The sequence below is a fragment of the Phocoena sinus genome, chromosome 13 (assembly GCF_008692025.1).
Source record: "Phocoena sinus isolate mPhoSin1 chromosome 13, mPhoSin1.pri, whole genome shotgun sequence".
In the NCBI taxonomy this organism is placed as follows: Eukaryota; Metazoa; Chordata; class Mammalia; order Artiodactyla; family Phocoenidae; genus Phocoena; species Phocoena sinus.
The window spans coordinates 78,612,162-78,632,941 of record NC_045775.1 but is presented as its reverse complement, the minus strand read 5'-3'; the positions used below and the strand labels follow the sequence as shown (position 1 = coordinate 78,632,941).

Here is a 20,780-nt window from a genome sequence, read left to right as displayed (position 1 = left end):
AAAACCCCTCTGTTTTGTCAAATTTTCACACATTTTCTTTGTCTAAAAGGTATAAAAGCTGCCTACTTTGGTCACTTCTTTGAGCCTCATATCTTTGGAGTTCCTGTATATGTGAAATTATTCAGTTGTTTTTCTCCGGTTGATGTTTTAGGTCAATTTCATTGTTAGACCAGCCAAAAAGAACCTGGAAGCGTAGAGGAAAAAATTTTCCCTCTCCTATACCTCATACACGCCAAGCCCATTTACAACTGTGTGCTACCTCCCCTTGGCATGCTGTCTCCCCAGATCTTTGCAAGATCTGCACCCTCCCTACATCTCTGCTCAAGCCACCTTCCCTGACCAGCTCACATAAACCAGCACCTCTCATTGCACCCACCCTTTATTCTCTATCCTAAGAAAGCTAAGCTACTTTCCTATCACTGACGATGAACTGAACCACAGATGCTAGATCTCCCTGCACCCCCATCATTTTTTTTTAATATGGCTGTAGACCACCCCCATCATTACAGATGGAGAAAAGAAGCCAGAGGTCAGAGTGGCCCCAGGCCTCCACTTCAGCCTTCTCCCCCTCACTGTGCAGCAGAATTTGGTTAGGTGTTGTCACTGCCATCACCTGACACCCTGACATGAGGCTGTCACTCTTGGCCTATTCAACCAGTCCAGTGAACACAGCACCAGGGCAGCAGCCCCATGAGTAGTGGAAAGGAGGCTGGAGTGACCTACAATGTCCTTCGTAGATTTTTTTAAATCGAAGTACAGTTGATTTACAATGTTGTGTTCAATGTGAGCCCCAAAAGGCTCTGCTTGGTTTCAGCATGTAAGCTAAAATATTGGAAGACTAACATTCTACGAGGATTACAGCCCTGGGAGGCCTTTTGGGAAGGGAACTGGACTTGCTGCTCTGGTAGTGAGGCTGACAGTGGACGGTGCAGCAGGAGGACATTACCTACTTGGGACAAGGGTCTCACCCCCAAGGGTGGGAGGGCAGTGAGGCTCACCTTCCAAGTTTGACATCTCTTCCAGGTGTTCCTGATATATTTTACTTTAAAGCCAAACCATAGCATGTGTAGATGCTCCTGGATTCCACAAATCCTTCTGGTCCAAGGACTGATCCAAACCCAACATTCACACGTAAACACTGTGGCCCCTTCTGGCCAGTGCTTCTTCAGGTTGACTTATAGCCTCAGGAACCTCAGGCAGTGTCTGGGACTCCCTCGGCCCACCTGATCCCTGGCGGATGAAGGATTTCATACCTTTTGCCTCCGAGGGCTAGTGGGATTGGGGTGCAAGTACTGGAGGTGAGGGGCTGGAGAGAAAGAGAAGCATTGGCCCTTTCAAACCACCTGTGGGGAAACTCAAGACTTGGAAGGGAGTGGCCAAATAACTGTCACAATTCACACCTTAGTTCCCAGAGGGCCCCACCTGCCCAGGACAACCTGGACCTCTCTGTCTCTAGCTGCCCCATTTGCCAGAAGGGAAAATATTCTCAGAGACAGTGATGTCCCTGATTAGAGAAGGGGGCCCAGGTCCCTGGCACCCTCCTTGCCCCTTCCTGTCCTACTTCTCCTGGTACACTTGCTGCATTTCATGGTTTTACGACCTGCTTTCAGAGAGGGATGTGAATTTTCATGATTCTTGTGTAAGCAAACAGTCATGCTTATATAAATAAGCAAAGCAGTGTTTCTGGACTTCCCAGGTAGAAAATTGAATCACTTGGCTTGCTTCCAAACTGCCAGTTTAGGAGGCAAGATGTGGTCCCACACCCCTGGGCGGGCATCTTACCAGTTCTCTAGGTCATCCTCACCCCGGCGTCCAGTTGAATCAGATGGTTGTGGGTAGTTCAGCAAGTCTGTACTGGGGAGTGAGGAATGGGGTGGGAAGGAGGTCTGCACAGAAGGCCCACGGACTTACCCTTGCCCCTCTGACCAGGATGTTGTAGCAGCCACCCACTCCTAACCTGTCCTTCAGACAAGGTATGCTCCCACCCACCATTGCATCACTTACCTTCCCTCACCTGCTTACTGCAGTCCAGGCTTATGGGGTGAGCCACACCCTAATCCTACTGTCTGCCTGACACAGAATCCAAGACATCAAGTCATATTCAGAAGCGCCGACCTTTTACTCTCCAAGTACGTGGATGGGATCTCCTTGAAAGCTGGTCAGAGCTGTACCGCTGTGGTGCAGACGAACTGACGTCCCAGCCCATTGGAGAGCCTTCATACTTCTGGTTGTGTTTCCTGGGCTGGGTGAAGTGTGGGCATGGGAGGGCACTGCCTCTCCTCACTTCAACCATCTGACCCTTTCCATTTAGAAACAGGCCATTTTTCTTTTCCAGGATAAGGCTGCCCAGTATAGAGAAAGGAGAGCTGTTCCCAGGGAAATAATTTGGCCCCAAACCAGGAATAGAACAGCCCTTGGAAGATCTATTTTAGTGTTTGGCTCAGGTCCAGGAACTGAAACACATTTCAAATTGAATATTTTAATGCAAAAGATTAAAATGTATATATATGTAATTCATGAATATAGTCCTCTTGTTAAAAAATTCAACCTTTATAAATAAAGCTAGAGTTCCTCTTGACGACCCCCTCCCGGCCCCATCCCACCTCAAGTAACCGCTCTTTTGGGCAGTATTTTTTTCTTTTATGTAAATGGTATCGTTTTGTACTTATTGCTCTGCAACTTGACTTTTTCTCACAGTGATTTGCCTGGATCTCTTTCCATTTCAGAGCTCTTTCCATTTCAGAGCTCTCTTTTTCATTTTAATTTGCCGTTTTATTTAAACTTTTTCCTACCAAAGGACATTTAGGTTGTCTCCAGCTTATTCTGTTACACTTTTCCTAAACAATTCTAAAGTAAACCTCCTGAAATTTGTTTCTTTAGGGAAGACACCAAATAGTGGAACAGTAAGTCACGTTAGAAATAAATTAGACACTGTCAATGTTTTCTCCAAAATGGAGGTACGAATTTTCTCTCACAGAGATGATTCATAATCTGGCCTCCTTATGAGGTGAGGTGCCTTCACACTTTGTCATTTTGCCTGGTGTGTCTTCCCTTTTGGACCTCAGAGAGGTGGGTGGAATTGTATCACTGAACCAAGGAAAGGGGATAGTATCACTGCTGGGGCTCCCAGGGGCACCTGTGCTTTCTCCCCAAAGCAGCTCCCCGCTTCCCAGGAACCCAGTTACATGTTGAGGATGGGTACCACTTGGATACTTGCTTCTCATAGCCATCCCATCCTTTTGTACTGCAGTTAGGAAGCAGACCGAGCTGGGGGTGTGGCCCTGCTGGCTTTAAAAAAAATAACACTATTTTATTTGAATACGTAATATAGTCACATGATTCAAGAATCAAACAATATAAAAAGTATTAAGAGAAATGTCTTGCTCCCACCCTCATCCCCTTGTATCTTATTCCCCAACCCCTCATGGCTACTTTTTAAATTTCTTACATATCTTCCAGAATTTTCGAAATCAGATAAAAGACATTGGAAAGGACTGCCTTATTTTCTTCTGCTGTTTGTTACATAAAAGCTAGCACCCTATAAACACTGACTCTTGTTCTTATTTATTTATTTATTTGGCTGCACCACGGGGCATTCGAGATCTTAGTTCCCAGACCAGGGATTGAACCCATGACCCCTGCAGTGGAAAAGCAGAGTCTTAACAACTGGACCACCAGGGAAGCCCCTCCTGTTCTTTTCTTTTCTTTTTTTTTTTTTTTTTTTTTTGTGGTACGCGGGCCTCTCACTGTTGTGGCCTCTCCCGTTGCGGAGCACAGGCTCCGGACGCGCAGGCTCAGCGGCCATGGCTCACGGGCCCAGCCGCTCCGCGGCATGTGGGATCTTCCCGGACCAGGGCACAAACCCGCGTCCCCTGCATCGGCAGGCGGACTCCCCACCACTGCGCCACCAGGGAAGCCCCGTCCTGTTCTTTTTGAGTTATCACAATACCTTGGAGAGGATTCCACTGTATGGATGTCCCATAATGCATTTAGCCAGTCTCCTGTTGATAGACATTTGGGTTTTTCCCCATCTTTTGCTATTACAAGCGATACACAATGAATAATTTTGATCATGTGTCATTGTTTCACATGGGTATATGTCCACTTGTAGGATAAATCCCCAGAAGTGAAATTGCTGGGCCGTAGGGGATACGCATTTGTAATTTTTATAGTTATTATCAAATTTTCCTCTATAGGAGTGGTACCCATTTACACTCCTGCCTGTAATGTTCAAGAGTGGGCATTTCCATAATTCAAAAAGAGTCATGTGCCACAGTATTCATTGCAGCTCTATTTACAATAGCCAGGACACGGAAGCAACCTAAGTGTCCCTCGACAGATGAATGGATAAAGAAGATATGGCACATATATACAGTGGAATATTACTCAGCCATAAAAAGAAACAAAATTGAGTTATTTGTAGTGAGGTGGATGGACCTAGAGTCTTTCATACAGAGTGAAGTAAGGCAGAAAGAGAGAAACAAATACCATATGCTAACACATATATATGGAATCTAAAAATAATGGTTCTGAAGAACCTAGGGGCAGGACAGGAATAAAGACGCAGATGTAGAGAACGGACTTGAGGACCCAGGAAGGGGGAAGGGTAAGCTGGGATGAAGTGAGAGAGTGGCGTGGACATATATACACTACCAAATGTAAAATAGATAGCTAGTGGGAAGCAGCCTCATACAACAGGGAGATCAGCTCGGTGCTCTGTGACCACCTAGAGGGGTGGGTTAGGGAGGGTGGGAGGGAGACGCAAGAGGGAGGGGATATGGGGATATAAGTATACGTATGGCTGATTCACTTTGTTCTATAGCAGAAACTAATACACCATTGTAAATCAATTCTACTCCAATAAAGATGTTTAAAAAAAAGAAAAAAAAGAAACGAGGGTTTCCTTGGTGGCGCAGTGGTTGAGAGTCCGCCTGCCGATGCAGGGGACGCGGGTTCGTGCCCCGGTCCGGGAAGATCCTACATGCCGCAGAGCGGCTAGGTCTGTGAGCCATGGCCGCTGAGCCTGCGGGTCCGGAGCCTGTTGCTCCGTGGCGGGAGAGGCCACAGCAGTGAGAGGCCCGCGTACCGCAAAAAAAAAAGAGTGGAGGTTTCCCAACAGGGCCTGAAGTTAAACTTCTGATTTTTGCTAATGTGATAGGAGAACATTGGTATCTCAAGATGCTGGTAATTCAACTTTCTTATTATAAGTAATATCAAACATATTTTACTCTGTCCAAGATGAGATAGTATTTCCTTCTTCTGTGGACAGCCTGCTAATACACTGTTTTGTTAAATTTCTGCCTGTTGTTTTGGTGGATTTTTGTTCTTGTTTTTCTCTAATGTTTTGAGGGAACTCTTTATATAGTAAGCATGTTATCTCTTTGTCTGAGAACACAACTTTTTTTCCCCTGGCTTGTTTTTGTGTTTTGACTTGGCTTCGGGTGACTTCTGCAATCCTGAGAATTTACTCCTGGCCTCGCTCCTTCTACACCCTCCATGCCTGTGTTCATACCGGTCCCTCTACCTAGAGTACCGCTTCCTCTCCTTTGTGTGGAAAACTCCTGCTCATCCTTTTAGGCCTGATTGAAATGTCACCCTACTTGGCCCTCCGTCCCCCAGAGCAGATCTTGTCACCCCTCTTAGCTGCTCCTTTCATAGTTTGTCTTGTCTACTTGTTACGCTGACTTTTTTTTGTTTGTTTGTATATGTCTGCCTCTGCTATCTGACTAGGAACGCCTTACCTTTCCGGTTTCTGTACTCCCAGCCCCTAATACATAGCATTTGCTTAATACATATTTGTTGGATAAACGAATAGGGAAATACTTGGCAGCTGTTAACCACCAATGCCTACTCCCCATAATGTTTTAGTTGATCCTGTTTATCAGAGGAAGCTCGCGCACCAGATATACTTAAAAAAAATTATATTTATTATTACCTTAAGTACTTTATTACCTTTGAGTATTTTATTTTATTTTATATATTTATTTATTTTTTTGCGGTACGCGGGCCTCTCACCGTTGCGGCCTCTCCTGTTGCAGAGCACAGGCTCCGGACGCGCAGGCTCAGCGGCCATGGCTCACGGGCCCAGCCGCTCCGCGGCACGTGGGATCCTCCCGGACCGGGGCACGAACCCGCGTCGCCTGCATCGGCAGGCGGACTCTCAACCACTGCGCCACCACGGAAGCCCACCAGATATACTTTTGATGAACAATAGAAACGAAAGGGAGAGGTATAAGGCTGGTCTTTTCTGGCCAGTGATGTTCCTAAGTATCTCGCATTCAGTGATGAGGAATGAGCTTCTGAGTCCCCAGGGAGGATGCTCATGGCCCCATTTACCTTGACTCTTCTACGTCAGATCCAAGACAAGTCAATGACCACGTGGCAAAACATTTGTTTTCAGTGAAATTTATTTCAAAATCATTGAACAATCTGATCATCCTTCCTCATTCATAAATATTCCTTTTGAAATGATCTGAGCTTAAATATTTTCAGGCTTAGTGAAAGGACTTGATATAAAGACGGCACACTAGCCCAAATGAAATTGGTTCCATAGATATAGAAGACTAGGATTTTTCACAGACTCTGCTGCTTCTTGGCCCCCTTGAATTAAATTAAATAGATTAACCCATCAATAAATAAATAAATAAATATTTAAATGGTCACTCATCAGAAGCTGTGTGCAAAGGACAGAGGATTTCTCCGAACCTAGTGTGCCATGGTTTCTGCCAGGCTGGCTTTGAGTGAGTGGAAGAGGTGAGAGAGGGCTGGCTCAGTGGATGGGGTCTGAGGACGGGCAGAAGAAGCGTGGGAAGAGTGGGGTTATTCCCGCTGGCTGGTGGGCAGGAGGTCTCGTAGCCTGAATAGACGGAGGGAAGTTGGGCATTGATTAGACAACAGTGAAGTTCAGGCTGCAGCCATGCTCTTCGATTCCCCTTCTGTCAGCCCTCAGGGTCACTCAGCCCATATGGACTCTGGGTACAGCTTCCTTTAGGGAGAGATGATTTCCATGGTGAAGTCAGTTATATCATGGCCGCCTTTGGAACGTCCTAGGAAGATGGGCTTTTCTTCTGCTTGAGAGGTGCTGATGTACCAGTTGGGGTACAGGGCAGATTCAAATTCCACGCTATTCTTGATTTCAATCTTGTTGAAGACAAATCGCTTTTCCATCTTCCACTTTGGGTAAGTTTTGGGGTCTACCTCCTGCAGCAAAACAGAAATAAACATTTTCATGAGGGCAGGGACACAGACGCTCTACTCTGATCTGGACAAAGATATTCTCTGGGTCGGCTAGAGAGAAAATGGATACGCAGGTCACAGGCCCGGGAGCCAGACTCCTGAGTTATCGTTGAAACCCCAGGTTTCTGTGTGGTGACTGAAGGTGTCCCTTATCCTTTTCTGAAACTTAGCATCAAATGCTAGGGAGCATAACATAGGTGGTAATGTTTTTCAAAAGTGAAAATTAGAGTAAAGCTCCTAGGCGTATCTGTTTGCAGGGACTTTGCTGTATTTTCCTCATGGCCCTGTGGCTAGAATGACTTCAGCTTGGAAATGAAGCTTTTGCTGGGAAAGCGGGTGAGGGGAGGTGTGATTTTGGGAGAGGGTTGGAAATGATGACAGGTGACAGGTCCCCTGAGCAGATTAAGTTTCCAAAACGTCATCTAACAAGTGGAGCAACCCTAACAATGTATAATCTATTGGGTGGTCACAATGGCCAGACACAAGAACATCTACATAATGATTTAATTTTCTGTGGTGGGAGAAGTTGCATGCATTTAACACATTAAACTTATTTACATCTATGCAAAATTATCAAGTAGCTCTGCTCCCAGAGTTTCTAAGGGGAAGAGGTAGTTGTCCTGGAAGAAAGTGATGGCTAGGGGTCCTTCAGAGGAGCCTGAGAAGGGCCTTCAGCCCCTGGTACCCACTCACCTCCAGCTGCAGGGTGGGCCTATCACCTTTCATCACACAAGACAGGTATAGATTCTTTTCCTTGAGGCCTAAGGCCACAGGTATCTTGTCGTTACTTTCATCTCCTTGCACGAAGCTCATGCAGAAAACCACTGGGGAGAGGAAAGGGGTCTCATGGTCAGGGACACACAGCACTGCAGGGACTCTTACAATTTAGCATCCTTTGCGGAAACCCACACCAAGGTTCCTGTGGCTTAACAGACAGGGTAACGGGGCTTCTCACAGACCATAGCAGGTTCAGTTGGTTGAAACAGGTTTTTCCCCAAAGAAGGTCTAGGGGCTTCTCAGAGCCTCACCACAGTGGCAATGAAGAATCAGGGGGTCTGATTTTTAGAAACTGCAGAAAGCCATCTTGTCCCTGATGGGTGATGTGTCCATCCACAAGAGCACAACAATTTGATCAACGTGAAAAGTGAGAAAAGAGAGAAAGCTGGGTCCCGGAAAAACATCGGGCACGGATCTGTTTCAAGAATGTAGAGAAGGAAGTGGGAAGAACTTGGGAAAGGAGCTTAGCTGGGAAAAGTGGCTGCAAAGAGAGACATGCATTTTTTTTTTTTTTTTTTTTTTTTCGGTACGCGGGCCTCTCACTGTTGTGGCCTCTCCCGCTGCGGAGCACAGGCTCCAGACGCGCAGGCTCAGCGGCCATGGCTCACGGGCCCAGCCGCTCTGCGGCATGTGGGATCTTCCCGGACTGGGGCACAAACCCGTGTCCCTGCATCAGCAGGCGGACTCTCAACCCCTGCGCCACCAGGGAAGCCCGAGACATGCATTTTAATCTTCCTTAGTCATAGCTGTCTGACTTGGAGGCCCCAAGGTCACCCTCACAGTGCAATTCTAAAGAAACAGGGCTGTCTCGGCTTAGCTGACACCAGGAAGCTTTCCCACAGTGATGCCTCTCTCCAAGGTCAGCAGCCTTGGAAGAGAACTGCCTGCTTCCTTCAGCTGCCCCCTGGACCGCACCCCTGCATAGAGGATTCAGCCATGGTGGCAAAGTGCTGGGCAGATTCCCACAACCCGTGGGCCCCCCAGACTCGAGACAATTGCCAGTGACAGTAGAGAGATATAAGTTCCTGCTTGTCAGTAAGGTCTGCCTCTAAGGAACCATCTGGTATTGGGCCGGAAATATGTTAGGGGCGAGGGGGCGGGGCTGGGAATGAGGCAGGGGAACAAATTATCTCCTCACCATTCTAGTTTCAACTGCAACAACAGGAAGAAAGAACCCACGGGCGGTTAGGTCTTGTCCATCAAATGACTCCTTTCTAAAAGAAGCACTGACATGGCGCTACCATTAAATGACTTGACTGAACAGTGGTCCTGAGTGTGCTTTGAGCCCCCTAATTTCTCAGAGTCACCTCTCTTGCTGAAAAATAAATGCGCTGAGGGACTCGATCTGGTGTCAACGCTAGGACCCAAACAAAAACATATCCTTTATTATATGTTATTTCACTGCTGTTGATCATTTGCCTTAATCATCTACTCTGTTGAAAATGTAGAGAATTAGCAAGCTACCAGGAGGCCAAGAAAAGAAGCAGGGTGTCCCCAGGTACCTTCTCGGTTCACATCCCGTGCGAGGAGGTGGAGAGCCTTCAGCACACACGGGCTAGCCAGCACCAGGGATTTTTGGTCTCTGTCCTGGAGTTTGCAGGTCAGCGACTGCACACCCGCATCGCACAGAAGATCATCATCGTATGTTTCAAAGATGACAGGCTCTAAAACGTGGAGCAGAGACGTCGTTTAGCTTAGGTGGAAGCTCGGAAGGGCAGGCCTGAATCTGGTTCCTCCGAGGATATCTGAGCATATGCACAGCCGAAGGTTGATTATAACATTGGTGGGCAGGAAGCTGGGGTGCGTCAGAACACTGGGCCGGGCACCCTAAGATTTGGGTTCAAGCCTCCGCTCTATTGCTGGCTGTGGATGGGCCGTGGAGCTACTTATGTAAAGTGGCAGTGGCAATGGAACTGGCCCAACAGGGATATTCTGACACTCGCAGGAGATACATAAGTGAAAGCCCTCAGAATGATTGGGTGCTTTGCAAAGATCAGTAGCTATCAAGGTCCTATTTTAAGAATAGTTTCAACAACTAAAAATGAGACTAAAACCATCACCAAATTGGATTTTATACAGTCGTGTCCTGAGATGTTACATTTTGGGTACCATTTTATGCGTGACTCTAAATATATTCTGGAAAAGCTTCCATTCTTAAGATGAATAGCGCCATTAGCCAGTTACACCATCCTTTCAGTAAAGAATTCCTTAAAAAAAAAAAAAGAATAGCTTCAACTAAAGAGATGATTAATTGGGTTTCTAGGTGTCTCTGTTTGCCTCTCACTGCTGGGCCTTCTACTTTTAAAGGGTTTCAGCTTTAGGGAAGTTTAGTTGACTGTTGGGTTACGGCCTCTGAGAAGGAAATGACCAGCAATCTTGTGTCTGCCCTCAGCTCTCATTAGGTACCTTCTTCAAAGATGAGTGAAAAGATGCTCCTCAGGCCATCATCCTGGAAGGTCTGTGAGCAGGAGATCTTCTGCAGCTTCTCCACGGCCACGATGACCGACACCACCCGCCTGAGGCTTTTGTTGTAGAGCTGGTGGGAGATTTGCAGGTGGATGCTCCCGTCTCCCGTGGAGCTGAGGTCCAGGTGTTGGACACAGCACTGTAGAGAGAATAAGGAAGTCAGCGTGGGAAGGTGCTTGTGCCAGAAAACTCTGGTTTTGACGCGAGAGAGGACGAAGGAGGGGGTAACAGAGCTTCTAAGGATAAACGTTCATCTCTCCGCAGCCCAGAGAGGTTAAGTGTCTTACCCAAGGGCACATGGCAAGAGAGAGGCAGACCCAAAACTAAAACGCTGGCTTTCTGATGCCCTATATGGCATTCTTCTAGAATAAATCCCATTTCTACCTTATCTCTTTTACACATGCTCCACCTAACTATAAACTTATACCTTCTTACACTTTTGATATTTTTGCAAATCTAACGCACTAACACTATGTAGTTAATTTTTCATGGCAGTGATGGTCATAATATTTTCAATACATCTATGCTCAATCAACAATTCTTCTTTTTTTTTTTTGCAGTACGCGGGGCTTTCACCGCTGTGGCCTCTCCCGTTGCGGAGCACAGGCTCCGGACGCGCAGGCTCAGCGGACTTGGCTCACGGGCCCAGCCGCTCCGCGGCATGTGGGATCTTCCCGGACCGGGACACGAACCCGTGTCCCCTGCATCGGCAGGCGGGCTCTCAACCACTGCGCCACCAGGGAAGCCCAATCAACAATTATTCTATACAAGTTTTTTTTTTCTCTCAAATGCTCTCTCATAAATAACCTGCCAATACTTTAAAAGTGGTTACCATTCGTGAAATAGGTTCCCACTTCCACCTTATTCAGAGAACCTGTATAACTAACTGAGGTTGCCCCCAAGGCACGATAATGGTTTAAAAGCTTGAAGGACAGCTAAAGAGACAAATAACAGTGCAGAGGAAAGCTGAGTGCGAGATAAGTTCCTGCCCAGAGCAGAGGCCCCAGATGAGGGAGAGCCAGGCTCCTGGAAGAGACAGTGGAGGAGGGCCGGGTCGCACCCCACCCAGGGCCAGAGAAAACCAGTTACGCTGGTTTTAAAACCTTTAAAGAAATGTGCTTGTAACAAGACTGAGACTGGATGAGGAGGCTGTCATGAACTAAAAAAGTAAGAGAGAAGTAGCTGCCTGCTGATCTGTACAAGTGCATTAGCTGGGGTGATGGCTGGACACCCTGGGAAAGTTATCAGGCCTACAGAAGAGAAGAGCCAGCTGGAACATCAGCAAGGCTCTCTGTTAAGACAAGAGTCAGAGGGCTTCCCTGGTGGCACAGTGGCTGAGAGTCCGCCTGCCGATGCAGGGGACACGGGTTCGTGTCCCGGTCCAGGAAGATCCCACATGCCGCGGAGCGGCTGGGCCCGTGAGCCACGGCCGCTGAGCCTGCGCGTCTGGAGCCTGTGCTCCACAACGGGAGAGGCCACAGCAGTGAGGGGCCCGCGTACCGCAAAAAAAAAAAAAGAGTCAGAGAAATACTCCTTTGCTGGGATAGACTTAGCTCCTGTTGACAATATTTCAGAACTGAAGGTTGCGGGATGCTAGGGTCTCTGACATCATCCAGCTCATGAGCCTTATTTTTCAAGATGAAGATCAGAGGGGTAAAATGACTTGACCAAGATCCACTGGCAAGTGAATAATTTTCTTGCCACTCCCAACTAAATTTTTTCTGTACATCATCTATGCCCTGTTATCATAAGCTCCACCCCAGGGAGCAAAAAGCAACTCCACCCTTAAAGGATGCAGACACGTTCATTCTCAAGATCATCTTCTCTGGGTCTCAGAGTGTGACTTAAGTGATTAATGTAGTTTCATCACTCTTAGGGCTAAAAGCCTCTTCTAAAAGGAGAATCAAATTTGCATTGGAGCCTGGACCTCCTTCCTAGCATGAGACAGCAAACGCTATCTCCACTGTAATTCCCCCTCACCCTCTGCAAGCATGGCCACCATCACCAAGCCTCAGTGAACCACTGTGGTGGCATGGGAGCTGCGTAGTGACCAGCCTGCGTCCGTCTCACTGGAAGAGGAGAAAATCATTTGAACACAAAATTCCATAGGAACAAGGTGGACCCCTTTCCTTGAGTCTTTCCCAAGTCAGAGCCCCTTCATGTGATGGGAGCTAAGCCCATGGACTCACCTTCATCTGTTTGGGGCCGTCAGCCTCAAATAACAGGTCATTCTCGTCACTATAAATAAAAACAGAGAGATTGTTCAATTATGTCTCCTGGACAAGATTATCTTTCCTTCCCTGCAAACAATCTTCACCGTTAATAGGAAACTGCAAACAGCATGTTCCTTAGGGCTGCCTGAAGCTGCCAGGTTCCATGGTGATGTGCAGTGGAAAAGCAAATGAGGCAGGGCAGGTACCCACGTTGCTCTCTGTTGGATGCTGAAACCTAACTTCCAGCCCAGTTAAAATCTGAGCTTTCTGTCTCATTTAAGCCAAATGTGGCAAGGGATCCCCTGTATTGTCCACTTGGCACCTTTCCTTCCTGTTTGCCCTCTGCAGGCTGTCCCTGCAGCAACATCTAGATGGCCTATGAGTGCCAAGGCCAGACTTATAGTGGGAAATCAGTCTTTAAACCAGGTTTGCCTTGGAACCCTGCTTGCCACTGAAAGAGGCAGTTTGGGGGGGGGGGCAAATCTGGTCTTCGAGCACAGATGACACACTCCACTCTTGAGAGGGGAGCCCTGTTCACATTACTGGTACCAATTTTCCCACTGACCTGTAGTAAGCCATCACTTCGTTGGTGGGTTCAGGTACCGTTGCCATGGCTGCTTCAGAAACCTGTGTAAAGAGGAGAAAATGAGTGACCATTTGCCACGCCAGCCCCCACGAGGGCTGCCTTCACACGTGAATTGCCCTCAGCATCTAGTACCTGGTAGGCATGCAAAGAAGCAATCTTTGAACGTATAAGTGAATGCGTGAAAGAGTCATCCTTTGGGTCCAGAGTAAAGCATTTGCTAAATCAAGCCTAAGCCAGGAGTGGATTTATTAGGAGACCTGGGGCCGAGGTTTGATGCTGAGCTCTCAGACATCAGCTGCGAGATAAGCAGTATTAATCCACAATATTTTGCAAGTTATGGCATTATAGTACATCTGGCATTTGTGCAAAAAGCCCAGCCCTCAGGCCCAGAGAGAAGGAGGGAGGGAGAGGGGGAGGGAGGGAGAGAGGGAGTGAGCGGGTGGGGGGAGAGAGAGAGAGAGAGAGAGACTCCCTTAGGACCTAGTCATAAGGAAGAATTAAAGTGGTACCTGGACAATGAAGGCTGCCTGGAGAGAATAGAATCCCTGAGTGGCCTGTTGTGCCTCCAAGAGGTATGCTGTCTGCCAGTTTCTCCCTCACTATTTTATGGCCTTCAAAAGCAGAAGTGAGGAGCTGAGAAATTTCCCGGTTTGGTTAACTGATTTCACAACCAAGTTAAAAAAAAAAAAAAAAAAAAGAGGATGGATGGGAACTTCTGGGAGAGGGTAAACTGAAATAATTCTTTAATCCTTGGAAGGACAAGTGGTAGCAAGCTGTGACATATTTTTGCAGATGTGTCATTATGCAAATATATGTTGTTTTCTCTGACAACTATTGTGCACTTGATGTCAATCAAAAATACTGGGTTTTCCTAGGTTAGAAGGACGTTTTAATTTAGGATCTCTGGGGTAAAGTGGAAGACACGCGGAGAGACACACATACAAATGCTCCCTCACTCTTTGCACATAAGTTTAGGAACCTTCCCACTTGGAGATGGATAAATGGGCCTAATGAAGTAACGGTAACCCTGCCAGTTCTGCACCCAGCGTGCTGTTTTCTACCTTGGGGGCTCTGGGTCAATTACTGGGGAGTAATTACTGGGAGCCTCTGGGGAGACACTTGATCTTGCTAGGATGAAGCAGAGAAAACAGAGTAGTGCAGGGGTTCAGGCTCCAGATGGGGCTGGGGAAACCTTGGAGACAAGCTCATCCAACCCATTCAGACCGGGTGCTGGTACCCTAGCCAATCGCATATGGAATCTCCATCAATGTTTGGTGAACGGTGAAACGAGCCTGGATTGAGAACGTATTTGAAAAGATTGTGAATAAGTCAGGCTTCGTGATCACATTCCCTTTTTAAGATGCAGAGATGTGTTTTGCCTGAAAGAATTTTTTTCTGTTAACCCTGAAAAGTGAAAATTTTTACAAATAAGAATATTCAGGGCTTCCCTGGTGGCGCGGTGGTTGAGAGTCCGCCTGCCGATGCAGGGGACGTGGGTTCGTGCCCCGGTCCGGGAGGATCCCACATGCTGCGGAGCGGCTGGGCCCGTGAGCCATGGCCGCTGAGCCTGCGTGTCCGGAGCCTGTGCTCCCCAACGGGAGAGGCCACAACAGTGAGAGGCCCGCGTACCGCAAAAAAAAAAAAAAGAATATTCAGCTGAGGCTATATCCCTTGGTAAGTCCAAGAGTTATTAGACTTTGTTTTTTTCTCTAGCTTTATCGCGATGCAATTCACATATAACGTTGTATAAGTTTAAGGTGTACAACATGGTGATTTGGTGTATATATATATATATATATATATATATATATAAAAGATTACCACAATGAGGTTAGTTAACACATCCATAACCTCACACACATATATACATATACATACATATATATATGGTGGTGAGAACATTTAAGATCTACTCTTTTAGCAACTTTCTGCCATATGATACAGTGATACAATATAGTTAATAATAATCACCATACTGTACATTAGATTCCCAGAACTTATTCATCTTATAACTGAAAGTATGTACCCTTTGACCAACATCTCCCCATTTCTCCCAACCCCTAGCCCTTGGCAACCACTATTCTTTTCTCTGTTCCTGTGAGTTTTGCTTTTTTTTTTTTTTAAGATCCCACTTATAGGTGAGATCACATAGCATTTGAATTTCTCTCACTTATTTTACTTAGCATAACACCCTCAAGGTTCATCCACGTTGTGACAAACAGCAGGAGTTTCTTCTTTTTTATGGCTAAATAATATTCTTTTATATACATATTGTATATCTCTATATATATCTCTGTAATATAGTCTGAAATCAGGAAGTGTGATGCCTCCAGCTTTGCTGTTCTTAAGGTTGCCTTGTCTCTTCAAGGCCTTTGGTGATTCCATACAAATTTTTGGATTGTTTGTTATATTTCTGTGAAATATGCCATTGGAATTTTGATAGGGATTGCAATGAATCTACAGACGGCTTTAGGTAGTATGGACAGTTAAACAATTTTAGTTACTCTAGTCCCAAACATGAGATACCTTTCCATTTATTTGTGTCTTTGATTTCTTTCATCAACATCTTATAATTTTCAGTGTACAGATCTTTCACCTTCTTGGTTAAATTTATTTGTATTTCGATGTTATTGTAAATGGCATTGTTTCCTTTCTTTCTCTCTGGGTATTCTGTTAGTGTACAGAAATGCACCAGACTTTGTTTCACTCAGACACCAGAAGAGTGCCTGCCCAGGGTACTGCACCAGGGTAGCCCTAGAAGAAGTAATGAATGACTGGGTCAAAAATGGGGCATGGAGTCTGGGAACGGTGCCTTCTCTAGCCCCTTTGTCACATCAATATTATAGCACTTATTATAGCACCGAATCGAAACCTGGCTCACTTACCTGGTTCCCTTAGGAGGCTGTGAACTCTTCTAGAGCTGGGTCTAGCACAGTGTGTGACATGTAAGCTCAGGCCGTAAAGCTTTGCTGTCTGAAATAATGAGCAGGAATTTGACAGTGTTTTTACTCAAATAAGGATGTGCTTACTCTGTGCCAAGTCCTGGGCTTGCACAACATGGTCCATGGGAGAGAGTTCCTGACTTTCACAGGCAGGAGGGAAATAGACTCTACCGTGGGCAAGAATGATGCAGTGGCTTCACCAACCAGCCTTCTGATTGGGCTCTCAGTATCTTGATATCAGGAGGGCAGACACAAGAATCCCATCTTTGGGAAGTTATACGTTTCAGAGAGAATCTAAGAGCTGCGTCCTGTTCAATGCATCCATTCCTTGGGAGTTTGGGGAGCAATAGTCCCTAAGTCCTCATAAAATTGGGTGTTTGGTTGTGCAGACTCCCCGGAGGCCCTGCCTAGGGAGCCTGGTGGATGACTCTGTTTTCCTTTCATAAGATCCACCCTGGAAATGAACCCCTGGTCCTCAAGTCTCGCTGAAGGAACTACCACCTTCCTCAGACTCTTTATGCTGGGGGTCCACAGGACCCGGTGGTCTGGTAGCTCTGTGAGCTCTCCTGACAGAGAACACAGAGAGGCACTCAGTCGCTGATGTGATTACAAGCTGAGTGAAGGAGGATGGAAACCAGTGACAGGAGAGCAGGTATGCAAGGGACTCGTGTCGTTTCTGAGTGAATCCATTCTGTTTCTGGGAATCGAGATAGAGGTCAGGAATGAATCTACTTCTCCATCCTCTTCATGCACCAGTATCCAGGGTACAGGAGCCCTCATTCTTTCTCCTCAAGGGAAAGTTTGGAGCCATGGGGCAATCCCCTTTGACGTAGTACTCTCTACAGTTCTACCATGTCTCATCCTGACCCTGTAGCCCAGACCCAAAACCTGGCAGCATCCGGTCCATCTCAGGAAGTGAAACCTCTTATTGTGTCAAGCAGGCCGGTTGCACAATGCATGTATTAAACCCTGTCTTTCCAAGGAGACCACTCAGGCCCCAGCACTTCTTTCCAGTTCCCAATAAACAGAAAACATCTCACCACAGATGTAGTTGCATGGAGGGAGGGCCCGGAAGAGGGACGACGACGGAGATGGAGATGCAGACACCCAGGGAAATGGACCAAGCAGAAGTGCGGGGGAGGTGTGGCAATGCCAGGATGTCACAGGGAGCTCCAGCTTTTGGGGAATTCTTCAGCTGCTGACTCACCCAAGACCTTCTCAGCTGCAAGTTGCCCTCTACCCTGGTAGGTCATTCCTCTGAGACAGGATCCTGGCCCTGATTCAGAGCAGCAAGTGCCTTGGTACCATTTTATGCCTAATCTCGGGCGTTGAACCTCTCCCATCAAGGTTGGCCTCATTGAAATGGTCTTCGATCACTTTGAACAAGACGACCAGCAAAATAATCATGGGTTACTTCTTATATCGTCGTGATACATGTAGTGATGACTGCTCTCTGCTGCGGGCTATTCCTTCCTGGTTCACTCCCTTGCTCAGAACAGAACTAAGGCACAACCATCCCTCCCATTTTCCCCACGTCCCTTCTCATCCTTGGCATTGACTTCCTAACATTGTTCGGAAGAGTCTGCATTTTCCTTCCATTATTTCCACGGGTCTTTCTGGTACCTGAAAGTATAAACAACGTCCTGTGTAGCCACACCTGTCTCCATGAATACCTGACTCCTTTTCCTCCTGCTTTGGGGATTATTTGGGAATGGGCAGTCTGATTTTTAGTTTTGAGACCTCTGCTCTTCCTCTCACAGCATCATCTCATTTGGGCCTGCTTCCTGCCCTCCTGGACCCAGGTACTCAGAGAGGCGACAGACAGACTCCAGGAATATTCCATTCTTCCTCTAGGTCTAGAAAAAGGAGGGCTTAGATATATAAGCAGGAGGTTTGGTGCAGCGAGGTATATGGTCTCCAGTGGCCTCTCCCCATAGGCTCAGTCGTTATTTCACCTCTGAGAGCCCAGTGAAAACTTGCCCTTCCTTTGGATCCAACAGAAAAGCCCTGGGTGGGTAAGGTGGATATCAAGGGCTTTGTGCTCTATATCTTTTCGCACACATCGTGTGTACAGGAGAGTCGGCCTCAGACATAGTACTCTGATACAACTTGTACCAGGGGCCTGGAAACATTATGTATAAAAGAGCCAGATAGCAAATAACTTAGGCTATGTTGCAACCACTCAACTTTACCACTGTTGCGAGAAAGCAGCCATGGGTAATATGTAAATGGATGGGCTTAACTGGGTATGGCCTGCAGGTTGAAGGAGTCGAGTGCCTGTCATACCCCATTATATTACACCATTTTTTTAAAAGATATTTTTGGGATATGGACCATTTTTTAAAGTCTTCTATTGAATTTTTTACAATGTTGCTTCTGTTTTAGTTTTTTGGCCCCGAGGCATGTGGGATCTTAGCTCCCCAACCAGGGATTGAACCTGCACCCCCTACATTGGAAGGCAAAGTCTCAACCACCGAACCACGAGGGAGGTCCCATCACACCATTTTTATTGGGTAGAAATTTAGAAACAGTACTTTAAAAAAAGCTGTCTTTGCTCATAGAATTCAACATTAAAAAGAAACAAACAACCAGATGAAAAAGATGGTAGAAGATCTGAACATTTTTCCAAAGATGGAATGCAGATGGCCAACATGCACATGACCAGGTGCTCAACATCACTAATCATCAGAGAAATGCAAATCAAACCCACAAAGAGATATCACCTCACACCTGTCAGAATGGTATCATCAAAAAGAACACATATCTTACTTGTATCTTGCTATTAAAAAAGGAATTGGCTTTAAAAAAAAAAAAAAGAACACATATAACAAATGTTGGCAAGAAGAGGGAACCCTCCTACACTGTTGGTGGGACTGTAAATTGGTGCAGCCACTGTGGAAAACGGTATGCACGTTTCTCAAAAAACTAAAAATAGAACTACCATACGACTCAGCAATTCCACTCCTGGGTATATATTCAAAAAAACAGAACAAAAACAAAAACACTAATTCGAAAAGATACACGCAGCCTCAATGTTCATAGCAGCACTATTTACAATTGCCAAGATATGGAAGCAACCTAAGTGTCCATCAACAGATGAATGGACACAGAAGATGTGGTACATAGGTACAATGGAATATTACTCAGCCATAAAAAGAACGAAATGATGCCATTTGCAGCAACATGGATGGACTTGGAGGGTATTATGATTAGTGAAATAAGTCAGACAGAGAAAGACAATACTGTATGTAATTACTTACATGTGGAATCTAAAAAATACAACAAACTAGTGAATATAACAAAAAAGGAACAGACTCACAGATATAGAGGACAAACTAGTGGTTACCAGTGGGGAGAGGGGATGGGAGAGGGGTAGGAGATTAAGAGATATAAACTATTATGTGTAAAGTAAGCTACAAGGATATATTGTACAACACAGGGAACATAGCCAATATTTCATAATAGCCATAAATGGAGTATAACCTTTAAAAACTGTGAATCACTATATTGGACACCCATAACTTACATAATATTGTACATCAACTATAACTCAAAGAAAAGTCAATGTGAAAAAAAAGTTTAAAAAAAAACGCTGTCCTTTATTGAGCACCTACTAAGTACTAGGCAGCTTTTTCTCATTATCTTATTTAATCTTCACAGTAAACTTTGAGGTAAATAGCACCCATTTCACCAATGAGGAAACTGAGGCCAACAGAAGTAACGTACCTGAGACCACGCAACTAGTAAATGTTGGAATCATGACTCAGATATGGGTTCGCTGAACCCAAACCAGAACCTTTTTTTTTAACCACTTTTTATTGTTACGAACGTTTCTTGCCCCCATCCTGTGCAGTCCACAGTGCCCATCTGTAGACTCCTTCCTCAGTGATGCGGTTATATTCTAAAGGACATTGGCCTGGAGGATCACGTATCTGTCCCCAAGCCTTTCTACATTGTCTCCCTTGCCTGCCCTCCTTTTCCCACCTGGCTGTGACAAGCTGTGTGAGTTTGCTTCTTTCTCCTTCTTTCAGGGCCGCACAGGGACTTTCCAACTAGGTTCTTAGTTCTCTCTCTTCCCTTTTCTGAGTTTCTTCCTTATTCCTCTTCACTTTCTCACCTGCTCCTGGTGGCTCTGTTGCCTGAGTTCCTTTGCCCTTTCCTTTTTCCTTAAGACTTTGTTATAGCTAGCACTGTCAAAGGAATCCCTTTAGGGTTTCTGTCCCTGGAATCTTATGCTTTTTTTTTTTTTTTTGCGGTACACGGGCCTCTCACTGTCAGGGCCCCTCCCGTTGCGGAGCACAGGCTCCGGACGCTCAGGATCAGCGGCCATGGCTCACGGGCCCAGCCGCTCCGTGGCATGTAGGAGCTTCCCGGACCAGGGCACGGACCCGTGTCCCCTGCATCGGCAGGCAGACCGTCAACCACGGCGCCACCAGGGAAGCCCTCTTATGCTTTTAAAAATGATGCTAAAAATACTAGAATCTCTGATAAAACGCTTCTCTCCTCAACTGTCTGCTGTGTCTGCATCTACTCGCTGGTTGTTACATAATCCAAGGTGAT

General features: G+C 46.2%; 1 protein-coding gene across 1 annotated transcript; it reads right to left on the bottom strand.

The window, feature by feature from the left end:
* Window positions 1-6,389: 6,389 nt before the first annotated feature.
* Window positions 6,390-13,883, bottom strand: IL1B (interleukin 1 beta). The gene is made up of 7 exons (XM_032653253.1): window positions 13,788-13,883; window positions 13,258-13,319; window positions 12,669-12,717; window positions 10,420-10,618; window positions 9,516-9,677; window positions 7,930-8,060; window positions 6,390-7,200 (listed from the first exon to the last, which is right to left on the bottom strand). Exons 2-7 carry the CDS (start codon window positions 13,302-13,304, stop codon window positions 6,988-6,990), a joined length of 801 nt encoding a protein of 266 aa, XP_032509144.1. The 5' UTR covers window positions 13,305-13,319; window positions 13,788-13,883; the 3' UTR covers window positions 6,390-6,987.
* Window positions 13,884-20,780: the final 6,897 nt, after the last annotated feature.